Raw genomic sequence first — 20,330 nt, forward strand, 5'->3', positions numbered from 1 at the left:
AGAAAAGTTCAATAAGAGTACAGCATGTGAAAGGTTTATAAACTCGACATTTTTTTTTTTTTTTTTTTTTTGAGACAGTCTCGCTTTGTCACCCAGGCTGGAGTGCAGTGGCATGATCTTGGCTCACTGCAACCTCTGCCTCCCAGGTTCAAGCAGTTCTCCTGCCTCAGCCTCCCGAGTAGTTGGGATTACAGACACATGCCACCACGCCTGGCTAATTTTTGTATTTTTAGTAGAGACAGGGTTTCACCATGTTGGCCAGGATGGTCTCGATCTCTTGACCTCGTGATCCACCCACCTCAGCCTCCCAAAGTGCTGGGATTACAGGTGTGAGCCACCATGCCCGGCAAACCTGACATGATTTTTATTGCTTCATCAAGGACATTGTGGCTTAGTTTTTTCTTACTGGGAATTTATGACAGTGAAGAATACAATGCCTAAAATAGTAGTTTAGTGTTACTACCTTGATTTGAGCTAAAATTAGGAATTTTACCCAACAATGCATGATCGTTGGCAAACTCCACTACAGTGAAAAAAGCGAAGTCTTACTATTAATAGTATTATGAAAATAGTGTTGACCTCACAGGCCCTGGGAAAGGCCTCATGAGCCCTGCCCTCAATGTGCCTGTGCCCCACATTTTGAGAACCACTGTAATCAAGGATATGAGTATGTCCAGAGTAGTATTTTGTTCATGTAAATACTTTTTTACCAGGTGTGAGAAGAATGTCGATAGTAGCATTTGTTCCAGAATCTAGATGATAGCTCCTTGAGGCCAAAGACAGTCTTCACGCCTTGCAGAGTGCTTCACACATTGTATGTGGTCTATATGCTTGATGGACTGAGGTTTACATCAGAAGTAAGTCTAAACTGAAGCAACAAGACAGAACAGGAGACTGATTAAGGAAAGATTTATGCATATTTTGTTGTGGGGAATGAGGAAGATGGAGAAATCTTTGAGTCTAAGATTTCTAGTGTAGATGATTAGTGGTATGATTAGGACAGATGACACAAAAAAAGCATACTTAGAGGAATTGATATAATTTTGGCTGTATCAAATTTGAGATGCCTGTGAATTAGATGGAGATGAATACTAAGCAAATGAAAATAAAAAAGTCAAATATAATAGAGAACACTACACTAATGAACTCAGGCATCATCAAGGGTACAGTAGTGGATGAAGCCTATGAGTATAGAGGGGTTTCTCCAGAAAAAGAAAGTAGAGGGAGAAAAGGGCTTTGGAAAATACCACCATTTAAACAGTAAACTAAAAAGTAGGAAAAGTCAGAAAGGTGGAGAACTACCAAGACAGCAATATTGGAGAAATCAAAGATGCATATTACAGATGTGGGTCCCCCCCCTGCCCCTTAATCTACAACAACATAAACCTGTGTTTATGTTAATGACAGAAATGTCCCAAGCAATAAATAGACCCAGGTGGACTTGAAGAACATTAGGGACTCAAACATGGCTAGCACTTTCCATCTTTTTTTTTTTCAACTTGTAACTAGCTTCATTTTTTCTAGCTACAAAAGAGCTTTTTTTTGCCTAGCAGGAAACATTACTAACAATTACTGAGTTTTAAGTTGAACCAGTTCTGGCTTTGACATTTCGGACAAAAGTCCCAAGAAGACAAGCATTATCTGGGTTTCAGTGTGTGTCCCTTGTGGATCAGTTAGCCAGATTTGTCAAAGGATAGTAAAGTTGTAGGTATAGCCATGTTGAGGTAAGGGGAAACTCCCAGAAAAAGAGGTATATAAGTCAGGCAAACAATTCCAAAGATGTGTGCTATACTTCATATAGCAAAATATAAGAAAAATTCCAGGAAACAAAATTAGGAAATATATAATGAAAAATATGAAATTTATCAGGTATGACAAATGTGATTACGTCAGCTCAAAAGCCAATAATATATGCTTTTTAAGTAAAACCTGAAATAAAATGAAACAAAAAATAAATAGCTGACAAAGGTGTTTATTACCATACAAATAAAAACGATGGATGGCAGTACTACTGTCAAACAGATAGTATAGACAAATAGCAGCTTCATGTAATACTAAATAAAAACAAATAATACCTAGTTTAAAAGTGAGAAGGAGAAATACCCAAGTACAGAAATAAAATGAGTTTCAAGCCAGGACAGTAAGGATGGAACTAAAGCCAAAAACCTTGAGGACAGTATTAGGAGTCTTGGCATTAGGTATACGCCTTAAGTGTTGGGGTACAGTAGCAGAGATGATGGAATTTTAAATGTGGGTAGGGACTGGAGAACAAAGCTCTAGGTGCCCGTGAGGCAGCTTCTGGAATACTTTGAAAAGCTGGGCGTGATGAGAGTTGTAAAAGCAGAACTGGAACACTGCAGCCCGTGGTCTCAGGAGGAGACTGGATAAAAAAAGTCACCTCTGATAAGTCAACTCAAGCCAATTTTATGTGCTCACTGAGGTGCATACGTGAAGACTTGAATACATAATGAGAGCTATACAATGTTAATGAAAATGCTTAATATTATAAATTGCATTTAAAGTGTGCTCATATATAAATAAATATGACATAGTAAAGGGCAATCTCACATATAAAAGCATTTTTAAAATCTATAGAATTTCAATAAAATGTTTGTAAGTACTACACCTAGATGGTAAGATTATGGGTGTGATTTTTTTCCTTTTCAATCATGTGTTTTCTAAATTATCCTCTGCATTTATTCAGTAATTTTTTGAAAAACAAAACAATAAAACATTACACATTTAAACAGGGATATGTAAGCCATTCAAGAATACATGAAAGGAAAGTGCACACCCCAGCATTATGCCTGTGATGCTACAGTTGCTGACATAAAGAACAAAAATGAAATGTTCAGCCAGTTTCAATAATAAATATAAGTGCAAAAATAAAATATTAGCAAAATTGTGTACTGTTGGGTATAATTTAATGAAGGAGTGCAAAAAATGTTTGATATTACAAAGTCTTTAGTAAATTTGCCTCTGGTTCAGAAGAGGTTAAGAAAACTCAGTGGATATTAAAGGACATTTAAAATTTTATTTTTGTATTGTATTTATCTGATTATTGCAGGTATATAAAAGAATTGTTCCTTTTATTATTAATCTTATATTTAGGCTTCTTCTGTTTTAGTTCTGAGTGTCTTTTCAATTGATTTTTCAGGTTTCTACCTGTGTATGTGTCTGTTTCATGTCTGTATTTTTTCTAGTTATATTGTAGTCTCATTGCATACCAGCAAGAATAAGCTGACTTCAATAAAATGTCTCCGATTTGAGACCTGTAATATCCTAGGCACTGAAAAATTTGGTGAAGGAATAAATTATGTTAATAAATGGACAAGAGTACTTTGGGTTGAGTAAGAGGACTCAATTCTTAAAAGACGGCAGCTCTCCCTACCTAGTGTATAGTTTAAATTAGTGTTTAGACAAAATGATTCTAAATAATTAGTTGGAAATGTTTTAAGATTTATATAATATAGGTGACTGGTAGAAACAATGTTTATGAAATTTTAGTAATTGAAATACTGGCACTAATTCCCTAATATTAAGGAATCCAGAGTAGAAGAAAGATCTGAAAGTGTCTTAGGGTGTGTATGTAACAAAGAGTTACAGTATCTAATATATATATGTGTGAATTTAGTGTATGATCAATTTGACATTTAAAGTTTTTCTTTCAATACAAAAACACTTTTTCTATGACTTAACAAACGTAAACATATGAAACTGTAAATATAATTTAAAAAATACAAAGTTTGTCTGATCTCGAGGTTGGGAAGAACTTTCCAAGTATATAAAGAAAGACAACATGATGGGAGGAAACACCACACCCAAGACTGTGTTGTTAAAGCACTGATGGCTTCTGACCCAATCATAAAAGTGACCGCAAAACCAGCTTACTTTTCAGAGTTCAAAAGAACCATCCTGTAATCTGTAAGATATTTGAGAAAAAATCCTAGTTTTAATGTTCATTTTCTTTAAGTTCTTTTTGGAAGTAAGCTGGGTATAATTAATAGAGAAATAAAGAACAACTTGGTCCGGTTCCAAGATGGCCGAATAGGAACAGCTCCAGTCTACAGCTCCCAGAGTGAGTGACGCAGAAGACGGGTGATTTCTGCATTTCCAACTGAGATACCGGGTTCATCTCACTGGGGCTTGTCAGACAGTGGGTGCAGTCCATGGAGTGTGAGCCGAAGCAGGGCGGGGCGTTCTCTCACCTGGGAAGCACAAGGGGTTGGGGCATTCCCTTTCCTAGCCAAGGGAAGCCTTGACACACAGTACCTGGAAAATCAGGACACTCCCACCCTAATATTGCACTTTTCCAACGGTCTTAGCAAACGGCACACCAGGAGATTATATCCTGTGCCTGGCTGTGAGGGTCCCACGCCCATGGAGCCTCACTCACTGCTAGCACAGCAGTCTGAGGTCCAACTGCAAGGCTGCAGTGAGGCTGGGGGAGGGGCATCCACAATTACTGAGGCTTGAGTAGGTAAACAGCGGCCTGGAAGCTCGAACTGGGTGGAGCACACGGCAGCTCAAAGAGGCCTGCCTGCCTCTGTAGACTCACCTCTTGGGGTAGGCCATAGTTGAACAAAAGGCAGCAGAAACTTCTGCAGACTTAAACATTCCTGTCTGACAGCTTTGAAGAGAGTAGCGGTTCCCCCAGCACGGAGTTTGAGATCTGAGAACAGACAGACTGCCTCCTCAAGTGGGTCCCTGACCCCTGAGTAGCCGAACTGGGAGATACCTCTTAGTAGGGGCCGACTGACACCCCATACAGCTGGGTCCCCTTCTGAGACTAAGCTTCCAGAGGAAGGATCAGGCAGCAACATTTGCCATTCTGCAATATTTGCTTTTCTGCAGCCTCCGTTGGTGATAACCAGGCAAACTCCAACAGACTTGCAGCTGAGGGTCCTGACTGTTAGAAGGAAAACTAACTAACAGGGCATCCATACCAAAACCCCATCTGCATGTCACCATCATCAGACCAAAGGTAGATAAAACCACAAAGATGTGGAGAAACCAAAGCAGAAAAGGTGAAAATTCTAAAAATCAGAGCACCTCTTCTCCTCCAAAGGAACACAGCTCCTTGCCAGCAACAGAACAAAGCTTGACGGGGAATGACTTTGACAAGTTGAGAGAAGAAGGCTTCAGACAATTGGTAATAACAAACTTCTGCAAGCTCAAGGAAGATGTTTGAACCCATTGCGAAGACGCTAAAAACCTTGAAAAAAGATTAGATGAATGGCTAACTAGAATAAACAGCGTAGAGAAGACCTTAAATGACCTGGTGGAGCTGAAAACCATGGCATGAGAAGTACATGACGCATGCACAAGCCTCAGTAGCCAATTCGATCAAGTGGAAGAAAGGGTCAGTGATTGAAGATCAAATGAATGAAATGAAGCGAGAAGAGAAGTTTAGAGAAAAAAGAGTAAAAAGAGATGAACAAAGCCTCCAAGAAATATGGGACTATGAGAAAAGAGCAAATCTACCTCTGATTGGTGTACCTGAAAGTGATGGGGAGAATGGAACCAAGTTGGAAAGAGCAAATCTACCTCTGATTGGTGTACCTGAAAGTGATGGGGAGAATGGAACCAAGTTGGAAAACACTCTTGAGGATATTATCCAGGAGAACTTCCCCAATCCAGGAAGGCAGGCCAACATTCAAATTCAGGAAATACAGAGAATGCCACAAAGATACTCCTGAAGAAGACCAACTGCAAGACACATAATTGTCAGATTCACCAAAGTTGAAATGAAGGAAAAAATATTAAGGGCAGCCAGAGAGAAAGATCAGGTTACCTGCAAAGGGAAGCCCATCAGACTAACAGCGGATCTCTCAGCAGAAACTCTACAAGCCAGAAGAGAGTGGGGGCCAATATTCAACATTTTTAAAAGAATTTTCAACCCAGAATTTCATATCCAGCCAAACTAAGCTTCATAAGTGAAGGAGAAATAAAATCCTTTACAGACAAGCAAATGCTGAGAGATTTTGTCACCACCAGGCCTACCTTACAAGATCTGAAGGAACCACTAAACATGGAACAACCGGTACCAGCCACTGCAAAAACATGCCAAATTGTAAAGACCATCGATACTAGGAAGAAACTGCATCAACTAACGAGCAAAATAACCAGCTAACATCATAATGACAGGATCAAATTCACACATAACAATATTAACTTTAAATGTAAATGGGCTAAATGCTCCATTTAAAAGACACAGACTGGCAAATTGGATACCAAGAGTCAAGACCCATCAGTATGCTATATTCAGGAGACCCAGCTCTTGTGCTGGGGCACACATAGGCTCAAAATAAAGGAATGGAGGAAGATCTGCCAAGCAAATGGAAAACAAAAAAAGTCAGGGGTTGCAGTCCTAGACTCTGATAACAAACAGACTAGATGAAAAGAGACAAGGCCATTACATAATGGTACAGAGATCAATTCAACAAGAAGAGCTAACTTTCCTAAATATATATGCGCCCAATACAGGAGCACCAGATTCATAAAGCAAGTCCTTAAGAGACCTACAAAGAGACTCAGACTCCCACACAATAATGATGGGAGACTTTAACACCCCACTGTCAACATTAGACAGATCAATGAGACAGAAAGTTAACAAGGATATCCAGGAATTGAACTCAGTTCTGCACTAAGCGAACCTAATAGACATCTACAGAACTCTCCACCCCAAATCAACAGAATATACATTCTTCTCAGCACCACATCACACTTATTCCAAAAGTGAACACATAGTTGGAAGTAAAGCACTCCTCAGCAAATGTAAAAGAACAGAAATTACAACAGACCACAGTGCAATCAAACTAGAACTCAGGATTAAGAAACTCACTCAAAACCACTCAACTACATGGAAATTGAACAACCTGCTCCTGAATGACTACTTGGGTACATAACGAAATGAAGGCACAAATAAAGATGTTCTTTGAAACCAATGAGAGCAAAGATACAACATACCAGAATCTCTGGGACACATTTAAAGCAATGTGTAAAGGGAAATTTATAGCACTAAATGCTCACAGGAGAAAGCAGGAAAGATCTAAAATGGACACCCTAACATCACAATTAAAAGAACTAGAGAAGCAAGAGCAAACACATTCAAAAGCTAGCAGAAGGCAAGAAATAACTAAGATCAGAGCAGAACTGAAGGAGATAGAGACACAAAAAACCCTTCAAAAAATCAGTGAATCCAGGAGCTGGTTTTTTGAAAAGATCAACAAAATTGATAGACCACTAGCAAGACTAATAAAGAAGAAAAGCGAGAATAATCAAATAGATGCAATAAAAAATGATAAAGGGGATATCACTACAGATCCCACAGAAATACGGACTACCATCAGCAAATACTATAAACATCTCTACGCAAATAAACTAGAAAATCTAGAAGAAATGGGTAAATTACTGGACACATACACCCTCCCAAGACAAAACCAGGAAGAAGGTGAATCCCTGAATAGACCAATAACAGGCTCTGAAATTGAGGCAATAATTAATAGCCTACCAACCAAAAAAAGTCCAGGACCAGACGGATTCACAGCTGAATTCTACCAGAGGCACAAAGAGGAGCTGGTACCATTCCTTCTGAAACAATTCCAATCAATGGAAAAAGAGGAAATCCTCCCTAACTCATTTTATGAAGCCAGCATCATCCTGATACCAAAGCCTGGCAGAGACACAACAGAAAAAGAGAATTTTACACCAATATCCCTGATGATCATTGATGCAAAAATCCTCAATAAAATACTGGCAAACCGAATCCAGCAGCACATCAAAAAGCTTATCCACCAAGATCAAGTTGGCTTCATCCCTGGGATGCAAGGCTGGTTCAACGTACACAAATCAGTAAACGTAATTCATCATATAAACAGAACCGAAGAGAGAAACCACATGATTATCTCAATAGATGCAGGAAAGGCCTTTGACAAAATTCAACAGCCCTTCATGCTAAAAACTCTCAATAAACTAGGTATTGATGGGACATATCTCAAAATAATAAAAGCTATTTATGACAGACCCACAGCCAATATCATCATAATGAGCAAGAACTGGAAGCATTCCCTTTGAAAACTGGCACAAGACAGGGATGGGCATCTCTCTCACCATTCGTATTCAACATAGTGTTGGAAGTTCTGGCCAGGGCAATCAGGCAGGAGAAAGAAATAAAGGGTATTCAATTAGGAAAAGAGGAAGTCAAATTGTCGCTGTTAGCAGATGACACAGTTGTATATTTAGAAAACCCTATCGTCTCAGCTCAAAATCTCAAGTTGATAAGCAACTTCAGCAAAGTCTCAGGATACAAAATCAATGTGCAAAAATCACAAGCATTCTTACACACCAATAACAGACACACAGAGAGCCAAATCATGAGTGAACTCCCATTCACAATTGCTTCAAAGAGAATAAAATCCCTAGGAATCCAATTTACAAGGGATGTGAAGGACCCCTACAAGGGGAACTACAAACCACTGCTCAATGAAATAAAAGAGGATACAAACAAATGGAAGAACATTCCATGCTCATGGATAGGAAGAATCAATACCGTGAAAATAGCCATACTGCCCAAGGTAATTTATAGATTCAATGCCATCCCCAGCAATCACCAATGACTTTCTTCACAGAATTGGAAAAAACTACTTTAAAGTTCATATGGAACTAAAAAAGAGCCCACATTACCAAGACGATCCTAAGCCATTAAAGCAATCATTAAAAAGTCAGGAAACAACAGATGCTTGAGAGGATGTGGAGAAATAGGAAGACTTTTACACTGTTGGTGGGATCGTAAACTAGTTCAACCATTGTGGAAGACAGTGTGGCGATTCCTCAAGTATCTAGAGCTAGAAATACCATTTGACCCAGCCATCCCATTACTGGGTATATACCCAAAGGACTATAAATCATGCTGCTGTAAAGACACATACACACGTATGTTTATTGCAGCACTATTCACAATAGCAAAGACTTGGAACCAACCCAAATGTCCATCAAGACGATTAAGAAAATGTGGCACATATACACCATGGAATACTATGCAGCTGTAAGAAAGGATGAATTCATGTCCTTTGTAGGGACATGGATGAAGCTGGAACCATCATTCTGAACAAACTATTGTAAGGACAGAAAACCAGACACCACATGTTCTCACTCATAGATGGGAATTGAACAATGAGAACACTTGGACACAGGGTGGGGAACATCACACACCGGGGCCTGTCGTGGGTTGGGGGGAGTGGGGAGGGATAGCATTAGGAGATATACCTAATGTAAATGATGAGTTAATGGGTGCAGCACAGCAACATGGCACATGTATACATATGTAACAAACCTGCACATTGTGCACATGTACCCTAGAACTTAAAGTATAATTTAAAAAAAAAAAACATGATGGGAAAGAATTAGGTACACCTCTGTGAAAAATCAAAACATCTGTACATCACAACTAGAATTAAAGGCAGATAGTAAAATGAAGAAAACTTTTTCCCATAGAAAAATGGGCAACGGAAATTCATGAAAGGGAGAAAATTGGCCAATAACATATATGAAAAGATTTATACTTTAATGGAAATGGAAAATAACTAGAAGTAGCATATTTTTCTCATTAGAATGGCTATGATTGTTCTTTGACCCAGTAACTTACCTTTTTAGTTCTTAATTATTGATCATTAGAAAATCTTTTATTGATCATTAGAAAATCTTTTAAGACTGATTGCCTGAGGGAATTCTCACTATTTAATAATGCTAAAGTGAAAAAACCTACATGTGTTTTGTCTGAATTTATTTTACACATATAGGAAAAAATTTAAATAACCAAATGACAGTCATTATCTTTGGGTAATAGGATTATTGGTTATTTTTCAGTGTGTTTTTTCTCAGTCTTCTACATTTACTGCAGTCAGCATAATTTTATAATCAAACTTGAAGCGGTCTTTAGAAAGTACTTAAAATGTGGATTTTAAAAGTATTATTTTTTTGTGCTTGACTGTAATTCTATAGTTGGTTTCTACATGTGCTCCTATTAATAAAATGTATTAATAAGTAATAGTTACTAATACATTTACTAATAATTTTAATTAATAAGTAATATATTAATAAGACAGTAATGTACTTTAGGACTGTTATGTGAACTTTGTATGATTAGCTAAATTTTTTGCCACTTTATAAAAGTCTTTGAAATTTTTTTACCGTAGTAATAGGGTTTTTACTTGAATGCATTTCAGACACTCAGTGTCTTTTTTTAAATTTGTTATTATTTTTTTTGAGACAGAATCTCACTCTGTCGCCCAGGCTGGAGTGCAATGGTGCGATCTCAGCTCACTGCAACCTCCACCCCCCCACACTCCCCACCCCACCCGGGTTCAAGTGATTCTCCTGCCTTGGCCTTCCGAGTAGCTTGGATTACAGGCGCCTGCCACTACGCCCGCCTAATTTTTTTATTTTTAGTAGAGACAGGGTTTCACCGTGTTAGGCTGGTCTCGAACTCCTGACCTCAGGTGATCCACCCACCTCATCCTCCCAAAGTTCTGGGATTACAGGTGTGAGCCACCGCACCCGGCCCACTCAATGTCTTTAAATTGATTTTTTAAAAAACAAATATGAGATAATTAACATTTTATTGTTCCCAAAGAGTGATCCTCCACTGGACTCATCCATCAATTTTATTTTTTATTTAGATGAATTTATTCTTTCTTAATATACTTTCTCCGCATATGCTGTTATAGCATCCATGTTTGTGTTTGTATTTGGCAGCCATATTTTCTGCTCTTAAGAATCTTCAAGATAAGATTCGACGCTTGGAACTTGAGAGAATTCAGGCAGAAGAAAGTGTGAAAACCTTGTCTAGAGAAACAATTGAATATAAGAAAGTACTGGATGAACAGATACAAGAAAGGGAGAATTCAAAGAATGAGGAATCAAAGCACAATCAAGGTTTGTTGATGAAGAAAATTAAAATTCTACCAAAATAAGTGTGCAGTATTAAGTATTCTAAAAGAAATACTACATTAGTGTTTTGTAGTGGTATCTTCAAGTATTACAAAACTGCATTGTATTCTGGTGCATTTTGAGGAGCATATGCTCTTGTCATACATGGTATTTACTGAATGCAAGGCCAGTTTGGCTAGCACGTAGAAAGAGAATGATTTAGGTAATCTGAAAAGGCATCCAGGTCTGTGGAAGGTGTTTTTATTGTATACACAATAAATTCAATTCCTGTTAACAGCTTGTTAAAACTATTTTATGGGTGAGTTAATTTCTGCTTTTCTTATGTATTCTTTTTAGAACTGACATCTCAGTTGTTAGCTGCAGAAAATAAATGCAATCTATTAGAAAAACAATTGGAATACATGCGAAATATGATAAAGCATGCCGAAATGGAGAGGACATCTGTCTTAGAGAAACAAGTAAGTAAAGCACTTCACAGATTGATACTCAAGAACAGTTAGTTATGGGGAAAACTAATTGAATAAAGACTTTTTTTCTTTCGGCGAGGACTAATGGTGCTGTTATAGCCCAGGACTGAAATTTCTTGGCATCAGTTATGAAATCTAAAGATGTGATTGGCTTTTTTTGTTATTGTTGTGTTTCGTAGAGTTTTACTTAAATGGTAAAAATACAGTTGTGAGATGTTTGAAAGTTATGTTAGCTTCTTTGAGTCTACATTATAAAAAGTGTAAATAACCATATACCTCTATATCTCTGAAATTTGTTTAATGACTCAAGTGAGATAGTAGATGACTTTGTAAAACTCTTCAGAATTGTTATTTAGCATAGCATTTTTGTGCTTTCTTACTCCAGAGGTCTTCGTATTTAGGTGACCTGCACATTTGTGAGAAGATATCTCAACATCAGTCTCAAATATATTGATTGATGAATTGATTGGAAATAGGGTCTCACTCTGTCACCCAGGCTGGAGTGTAGTGGCATGATCTCGGTTCACTGCAACCTCTACCTCCTAGGCTCAGGTGATTCTCATGCCTCATGCTCCCGAGTAGCTGGGATTACAGGCGCATGCCACGATGCCCAGCTAACTTTTTTTTGTGTGTGTATTTTTAGTATAGATGTGTCCAGGCTGGTCTCAAACTCCTGGCCTCAAGTGATCAGGCCGCCTCGGCCTCCCAAAGTTCTGGGATTACGGGCGTGAGCCACTGTCCCGGCATGATCCCAGCTCACCGCAACCTCCACCTCCCGGGTTCAAGTGATTCTCCTGCCTCAGCCTCCCAAGTAGCTGGGATTACAGGCATGTGCCACCACACTCGGCTAATTTTGTATTTTTAGTAGAGATGGAGTTTCACCATGTTGGTCAGGCTGGTCTTGAACTGCCAACCTCATGTGATCCTCCTGCCTTGGCCTCCCAGAGTGCTGGAATTACAGGCATGAGCCACCACGCCCTGCCAGCCTTGTGTATATTTTTTAAAACTTACTCCTTTTTCTTTTATGAATCTAGAGTTTGCATTCATTAGTTTTGTAGACATCTTAACTCTATTATGCAAAATTAGAATAGTTTATATGCTTAACATTATGCTAGATGCTCTGCAGTGGAAAAAAAAAATACTAGGCAGTTGTCCCTCAGTATCCATGAGTGAAATGGTTCTGAGACCCCTGTGGATAGTAAAATCCATGGATGCTCAAGTCTCCTATAAAATGGTGTGGTATTTGCGTATAACCCACACCCAATCTCATACTATAAATCATCTCTAGATTACTTATAACACCTAATGCAATGTAAATGTTACGCAAATAGTTGCTATACTATATTGTTTGGAGAATAATGTCAAGAGTAAGAATCTGTGTATGTTTAGTACAGATTCAACCATCCTTTTTTGTTTTTTCTCATATATTTTCAATCCATAGTTGATCACATCCATGGATGCAAAACACACAGATACAGAGGGCTTACCATGTATGCTTTCTACCCTCAGTCAGCTTTCAGTTCTCGTTGGAGAGAATTAGACTTAAATATTTGAGCAATCATACAACAATATTTGAGAAAATGTCTCAGTAATTCTTGTGTGTGATAGATCTCTTCACTATGTTATTGCATTTATTTCAGTGGTTATAATTTTTCATTTTCATTTGGGTCTTTTTCCATCCACTTAGTTTTGTTCTTTGAATGTACTGTTACTCTGTGGTTTTTAAACCTTCCTTTTATCTCTTTGAACACTATAAACAATTCTCCATTTTTTTAAATTATTTGATGTTTTCAAAGTGTTAATCCTCATTTGTTTGGGTTTATCTATTGATTCTCCCTTATGGTATCTTGTTTTTTTATGGGAACTTAATAAAGAAAAGTTATATGGTGGTCTCATTTTTTCATTTATTGTGGTAATTCCACAATAAATTCCTCAGTTGTGTGGGCAGCCTTGTGAGCCAGTTGTGAATTTGCCTTTGGTTAGGCTTGATGGTTTTCACTGGTTCTGGCTGGGCAGGGTGGCTTACACCTGTAATGCCAGCACTTAGGAGGCCAAGCCAGACAGATCACTTGAGTGCAGGAGTTCAAGACCAGCCAGGGCAACAGAGCGAGACCCAGTCTCTACAAACAATAAAATAAAATCACTGGTTCTGATCCAGATTTATGTTACTATATGGCTTGATATTGTTGATCATTGTGCATTATACATTGCCTAAAGTTTTATATTCCTGCACATTTTATGTACCCCGGCTCCAATATTGCCTTGTGTCATATTTGACTTCAGTATCCTTTCATTTGCTCTTGAGTTCCTTTCTCTTTTTTTTTGTATCTGAAGATTTTCCTTTCTTGCTTTCAAAATTGCTGTGTAATTGTATTAGTCCACTCACGCTGCCATAAAGAGCACCCAAGACTGGGTAATTTATGAAAGAAAGAGGTTTAATTGACTCACAGTTCTGTATGTCTGTTGGGGGTGCTTCTGGAAACTTACAATTATGGCGGAAGGGGAAGCATACATGTCCTTCTTCACATGGTGGCAAGAGAGGGAAGTGCAGAGCAAAGTGGGGAAAAGCCCCTATTAAAACCATCAGATGTCATGAGAATTCACTATCACGAGAACAGCATGGGGAACCACCACGATGATCTAATCACCTCCCATGAGATCCCTCCCCCAAAATGTGGGGATTACAGTTTGGATTACAATTCAAGATAAGATTTGGTTGGAGACACAGAGGTAGACCACATCAATAATCATATATTATTATTATGTCTGCTGTGTTTATCTAACATTTCTGTGATGGATGGGCTGGAGAAAGGGGTCAGTTTAATAAGACAACTTTAAGCTGTTTTGACTAATATATGTCTTGGAGACAACTATTAGGCATATGTAATAAATGTCAGGAGCTGTTAATGTCCACTAGGATGTGGCTAGAAGGGAATTAGTTCACACGAATTCCTAAATTATTGCTTTATATTAATTTGTCATATTCAGATTTCTATTAATATAGTACCTATTGCTGTAGTCTTATTTTGAAGACACAGTTTACAAGTTCAGGCACTTTTTACCAATAATAGACCTTGAGTTAGTATATTTGAAATTATCCTAGTATAATGGTTTACGGGTGGATTACTTGAGGTCGGGTTTGAGAGCAGCCTGGCCAACATGGTGAAACCCCGTCTCTACTAAAAATACAAAAATTAGCTGGGCATGGTGGCAGGCGCCTATAATCCCAGCTACTCAGAAGGCTGAGGCAGGAGAATTACTTGAACCCAGGAGGCAGAGGTTGCAGTGAGCTGAGATGATGCCACTGCACTCCAGCCTGGGTGACAGAGCAAGACCCCATCTCAAATAAAAAAAAAAAAAAAGTCTATATAGGAGGCAATCTTTATAAATCTTTGACTCTAAACTTCAAAAAAAAAGTTGAGGGCCAGGTACGGTGACTCATGCCTATAATCTCAGCATTTTGGGAGGCTGAGGCAGGCGGATCACGGGGTCAGGAGAGTGAGACCATCCTAGCTAACACGATGAAACCACGTCACTAGTAAAAATACAAAAAATTAGCCGGGCGTGGTGGCGGGCACCTATAGTCCCAGCTACTGGGGAGGCTGAGGCAGGAGAATGGCATGAACCTGGGAGGCAGAGCTTGCAGTGAGCCGAGATCAGCCACTGCACTCTAGCCTGGGCGACAGAGTGAGACTCCATCTCAAAAATAAAAATAAAGTATAAAAGGATATTATACATAGAATTCAAGGGAAATATAAAAAGATAGATACCAAAACCATAATTTTTACCCTAATTAAGAGATTAACTACTTGACAGGACCAAACTAAAAGTATTTGTCATGTGTGAAGCCTATATGTCCAATAAATCCCTGCTATCCCAGAGCATAAAGATAATGTCACTATATAAAACTACATATTAGGTAAATAGCTATAAGCCAAGGCAACTGAGTTAAGAACAGTATCCACTTATATCAGTCATTTATTGATGCCCCCTATGGTTTCATCTTAATGTTATTTTCCTAGAAGTAGTTATGTGAAGGGCCAAATAACAGCATAGAAAAGCACTGCTCAGTGTTTTTCTCTTTTTTGATTGTCAAATTATCAAGCTGTATTAAATATTGTTTTTCAGGTTTCCCTCGAAAGAGAACGACAACATGATCAAACACATGTTCAGAGCCAACTTGAAAAATTGGATCTTCTTGAACAGGAGTATAACAAACTTACCACAATGCAGGCCCTTGCAGAAGTCAGTGCATGTGTCTTTTTATTGTTAACATGTATCAGGGTGGTTTCTTTTTTAATGTTAATTATTTTGTATCACTGGATATTAATAGCATTAAAAGTGATCTTATAATGAAATATATTGGAGTTTTAAAAAGAAAATATAAATTTGGAGAGAATGTTCACATTTTACAATCTTGGTGGGAATTTTTTTTTATAAAAATGTTTGTTAAAAAATTAAATGTTTTTGGCTGGGCGTGGTGGCTCACGCCTGTAATCCCAGCACTTTGGGAGGCCAAGGCGGGTGGATCACCTGAGGTCAGGAGTTCAAGACCAGCCTGACAAACATGGTGAAACCCTGTCTCTACTAAAAATACAAAAATTAGCCGGGCATCGTGGCGCATGCCTGTAATCGCAGCTACTCGGAGGCTGAGACAGGAGAATCGCTTGAAACCGGGAGGTGGAGGTTGTGGTCAGCCGAGATCACGCCATTTCACTCCAGCCAGGGCAACAAGAGCGAAACTCCATCTCAAAAAAAAAAAAAAATTAAATGTTTTTGAGTATCCTTAAGGCTTGCATCACTTGGTTTAAGTTGCTCTCTGAGCTAATTTTAGTTTTAATTATTTCATTTGGGAGATATTTAATACCACTGAGAATAAAGTTCCAGATTTAGCCTCCCTATCCCTATTTACATTCATGCAGTGCTGTGTTCTTTGGCCACAGATTTTACCCGTAATTTTGTCCAGCTACCTCACAGATGATAAATAATTGAACGCAAAAGGAGAGCATCATGGATGCCGTCCAGCTCACAGCCTCCATTACTACAGTGATCTAACCACCTTATATTGAGTAGGATAAAATTTACATGTTCTAGTGCTGCTATATTAAAATTTTACAGACACTTAAGACTTTTTCACCTTTATCCCTTTTGACATTTTTATCACTAGAAAAAAATGCAAGAGTTGGAAGCAAAACTCCATGAAGAAGAACAGGAAAGGAAACGCATGCAAGCTAAGGCAGCTGAGGTAAGTTAAAATGTGAGAAAGTGGGCTCTTCATATTTCTTACTACTTTTTATGTACAAGTAAACTATTACATTTAGGTATCTTACATTATTTATATTTTAGAATAGTCCAATATACAAATTTTCAGATATAGGTTAATGTAGAAAATTATGAACAAGTATTTTTATAGACAGAGTAAAATTTGAACAATTTTTTAGCATGTTTGTAATTGCAGAGTTTCAATCAGCATTTTAAAAAATAACAGACTAAAAAACGTCAGAGACTACACACATAAGAAGGTATGTAATTATGTAAAACTTCTTACGGCCACTATCAGTAATATTTAAAAGCTATCTTTCAGGTACTTCTCTTCTTTGGTGGCCTCAAGATGCCAGGACAGAAGTTGAGGTAGTGGGATGCCCCAGTAGCTATTGACCCAGACCAGTTAACAGAAGCCACCACATGAGGAAAATGACCTCTACTCTCTCCTAGTTTTGGATTTTATCCCATGCAGTGCCACCAGATGGGTGAGGCAGTGTGAATTCACAAAAGCATTGAGTTTATATGTACCAACCAGAACTGCATTTCTAGGAGATATATAGCAAGACTACTGAAGTAAGTCTGACTTACAGACTCAGTAAAATAAAATTGTCATGTTTTTAACTGAAGACATGCTCGTTATGAGCTTATTTGCTCAAATTCCTCCCAGATACTTATTTTTATGACATTTGCATGTATCTTTTTTCGTATGAACACAAGAATCAGGTCTCAATTCCAAGGAGTAGAACCTCTGCAGTTCAATCTGTGACCAAAGCCCTACAATGTCTTGGGCTCACTTCATATATGTGGTTACCGGAATATAAAAGTTATCTTTGTTATGTTGTCTATTTCTTCTAGTGCATCTCTAAATTTATTGACTTATTTTCTTTTAAATCTGATATAGTTCCTTCTCAAATATTTACCTTCTGATCAATTTGTAGATTTGTTGTTGTTGTTTTCCCTCAGTGTGCTGAGTTATATAGCCACGTGGCTTAATTTTTGACCAACAAAATTTCTTTGCTCATTTTCTCTTTAGGGTTGGCCACTTCACTGTGTTTCCATTTCCATACTTGTAACAAACAAACTTGTGGGTTGTGCTTTATATGCACTGTGGTGTTGAGTACATTATATACGAAATACAAAATTTAGTAAGTTCCTTATTTACTGAATTTTTAAAATAATTTATGGTACTTCTATTTTCTCCTTCATTTAGCAGGCAACACATAGGGACCAAATTAGTTGTTGCTGGTAATATGTTACCAGTAAATATTTTGAGTTGGTGGTGAACATTATTGTACTGAAAGAACAATGAGGGATAGATGTGTGGTTCCAAGTCTAGTGTTGGGCAAGTTATGTAACTATTCAGAGTCTGGATTTTTACCATTGTTAAAGAGTGGTCTGCTGAGGTCAGGAGTTTGAGACCAGCCTGACCAACATGGTGAAACCCTGTCTACTAAAAATACAAAATTGGCCGGGTGTGGTGGTGCATGCCTGTAATCCTAGCTACTTGGGAGGGTGAGGCAGGAGAATCGCTTGAACCTGGGAGGTGGAGGTTGCCGTGAGTTGAGATCACACCACTGCACTCCATCCTGGGCAACAAGAGCAAAACTCTGTCTCAAAAAAGAAAAAAAAGTGTTCTGCATTTTGCACCTTGGTGTTGGTGTGATCAAATGAGAATAAAAAATAATGAAAGTGCTTTAAAATGTTTTAAAACTGTAGCACAGAAATATACAACTGCTGGGAAGAATAAATAAACTGGAAGTTAAAATACTCAAAAACAGTTCTTGTACACTGTTTACACTCATTGGCATCATAAGTCTTCTAGAGTAGTAATTTCCTGTTCATTGAATTATGTCTAGTTAATTTACTATATATAAAGCAATGTTAGGTGTATTGGGAGTGTATAGATGCTTCCGAGGGTAGAGATTCCTGTATTCCTTTGTCATGGAATAGATTTTTTACCCCAAAGCTGCACTCATGTGGGAAGTATTAGTAATAATCTCAGTATCTGTTTTTATGGAATCCAGTGGTTCTGAATATTTATTCTAGCTCCATTATAATTTCCTGGGGAACTTTTAAAATACTTCAAAATATGAATATCCCCAATCTGGAAGGGCCAAAATCATGAGATCTGGACAGGCGCCTGGCAGTCCAAATTGTCCTCATAAACTGCAGACAGTTTTGGTACATATAGGCAGATTTGAAACAACCACTATTCCAGACAGGTTTTTTTGTGTTTTTTTTTTTTTAAAAAGGAAAGTTGAAAGTTGGCTTAGTGAAAAGAGCAGTCCTTTTTTGAAATTCTTAGTGCTTGTGGAATTTCTACCATGAAGATAGGATATTTTTAAATTAGTATAGTTACTCAGCTTCTAGAGAAAAGGGCTTGGTAACATTTGCCTGATAGCTTCCAGTGTTTTTTGTTTTTTGGTATTTTTTTGGACATAAGTTTTCAATTCCTTTTTCTTATATAGTAAGTGCATGGCTTTTTAGAAAGGGAAGAAATGTATTCTGCTCTTCGGCTGTTTTGTGTCTGGTAATGCAGTAGATGCCGTTTTTGAAAAGAATATATTTAAGCAATGGTTTGGGGTTAGATACATTGCATTTAACTCGTTAGATAGAATTTATGGAGTAACTACAAATACTGGAGATAATGTGTTCCACGCTGAAGAAAGGACAAATTATAACAGAAGGTCAAGATAAAATGAGAGACTGGTATTTATTTAAAATATTTGACAAACGTTGATAGATTGGTTCAAGACATAGTTATACAGCTATAATATGTTTTTCAGTTGGATACTACCATTGGTTTTTACAGGCTTTTTACATGACATATCTGAAATCTGAGTCATAGCTTTTATTTCTACAGCATTAACTTTAGGCTCTCATTTTTCCTAGTTGCAGACTGGTCTAGAAACAAATAGACTTATCTTTGAAGATAAAGCAACTCCACGTGTTCCCAATGCAAGAAGAATTAAAAAAAAGAAATCAAAACCACCAGAAAAGGTGTGAAGACAGAACCAAATCAAGCAAAATGCTGATTACTTGGTATAGTTTATGTCAAAACACCCATAAACTGTGTGGTTACTACAACCTTGAGAGAGTAAATCTTTCATTCTCAGTTTCTTCATTCAGAAGGTGGAGATAAGTAATACCTACTCCTAAATTTTTATCCTGATAGTGAGAAAATATATAAGCATTTTGGAACTACAGAACACCATACAAAATTAGCATTATTAGTACTGCATTATCTTGTGCTCTTACAATGTTTTGTGTATATGTATACTGATTTTCTACTTAGAATGTAACTGTTGTTTTGTCAAGTGCTTTTTTCCCCCCAGCCTTTCCTAGGCTAGGATATATGCTAACAAGTACTATTAGGAGCTGGCTTGTGATCATAATGCCAGCTATAGATAAGGCAAGTAGTAGCCCAGTAGTTAACTGAAGTTTCAAGTTAGTCATGTATAGTCAGTTTTTATTATCATGTGAATAAAATAAAATTGTTTTCCTTTTCTTTTCATTCAGAAAAGTTCTAGGAACTATTTTGGTGCACAACCACATTATAGATTATGCTTGGGTGATATGCCATTTGTAGCTGGGAAGGTGAGTTGGTCAAACTCTGGATTCTTTTTATACAACATTGATCCCTGAATT

The 20,330-nt window shown here is 37.7% G+C and overlaps 1 protein-coding gene across 5 annotated transcripts in view; it reads left to right on the forward strand.

Moving 5' to 3' along the window:
- Positions 1 to 20,330, forward strand: part of CEP57 (centrosomal protein 57) — a 43,579-nt gene that overhangs the window by 13,204 nt on the left and 10,045 nt on the right. For 3 of the 5 annotated variants that reach the window (XM_063671370.1, XM_054441362.2, XM_054441366.2), the window contains exons 3-8: positions 10,756 to 10,935; positions 11,287 to 11,408; positions 15,546 to 15,662; positions 16,585 to 16,662; positions 19,575 to 19,682; positions 20,202 to 20,279. In XM_063671370.1, coding sequence (XP_063527440.1) covers positions 10,756 to 10,935; positions 11,287 to 11,408; positions 15,546 to 15,662; positions 16,585 to 16,662; positions 19,575 to 19,682; positions 20,202 to 20,279 — 683 coding nt within the window. The remainder of the gene's footprint in view (positions 1 to 10,755; positions 10,936 to 11,286; positions 11,409 to 15,545; positions 15,663 to 16,584; positions 16,663 to 19,574; positions 19,683 to 20,201; positions 20,280 to 20,330) is intronic. The other 2 variants (XM_054441364.2, XM_054441367.2) reach the window with 1 other exon arrangement.

This window comes from Pongo pygmaeus, chromosome 9, assembly GCF_028885625.2.
Source record: "Pongo pygmaeus isolate AG05252 chromosome 9, NHGRI_mPonPyg2-v2.0_pri, whole genome shotgun sequence".
NCBI lineage: Eukaryota > Metazoa > Chordata > Mammalia > Primates > Hominidae > Pongo > Pongo pygmaeus.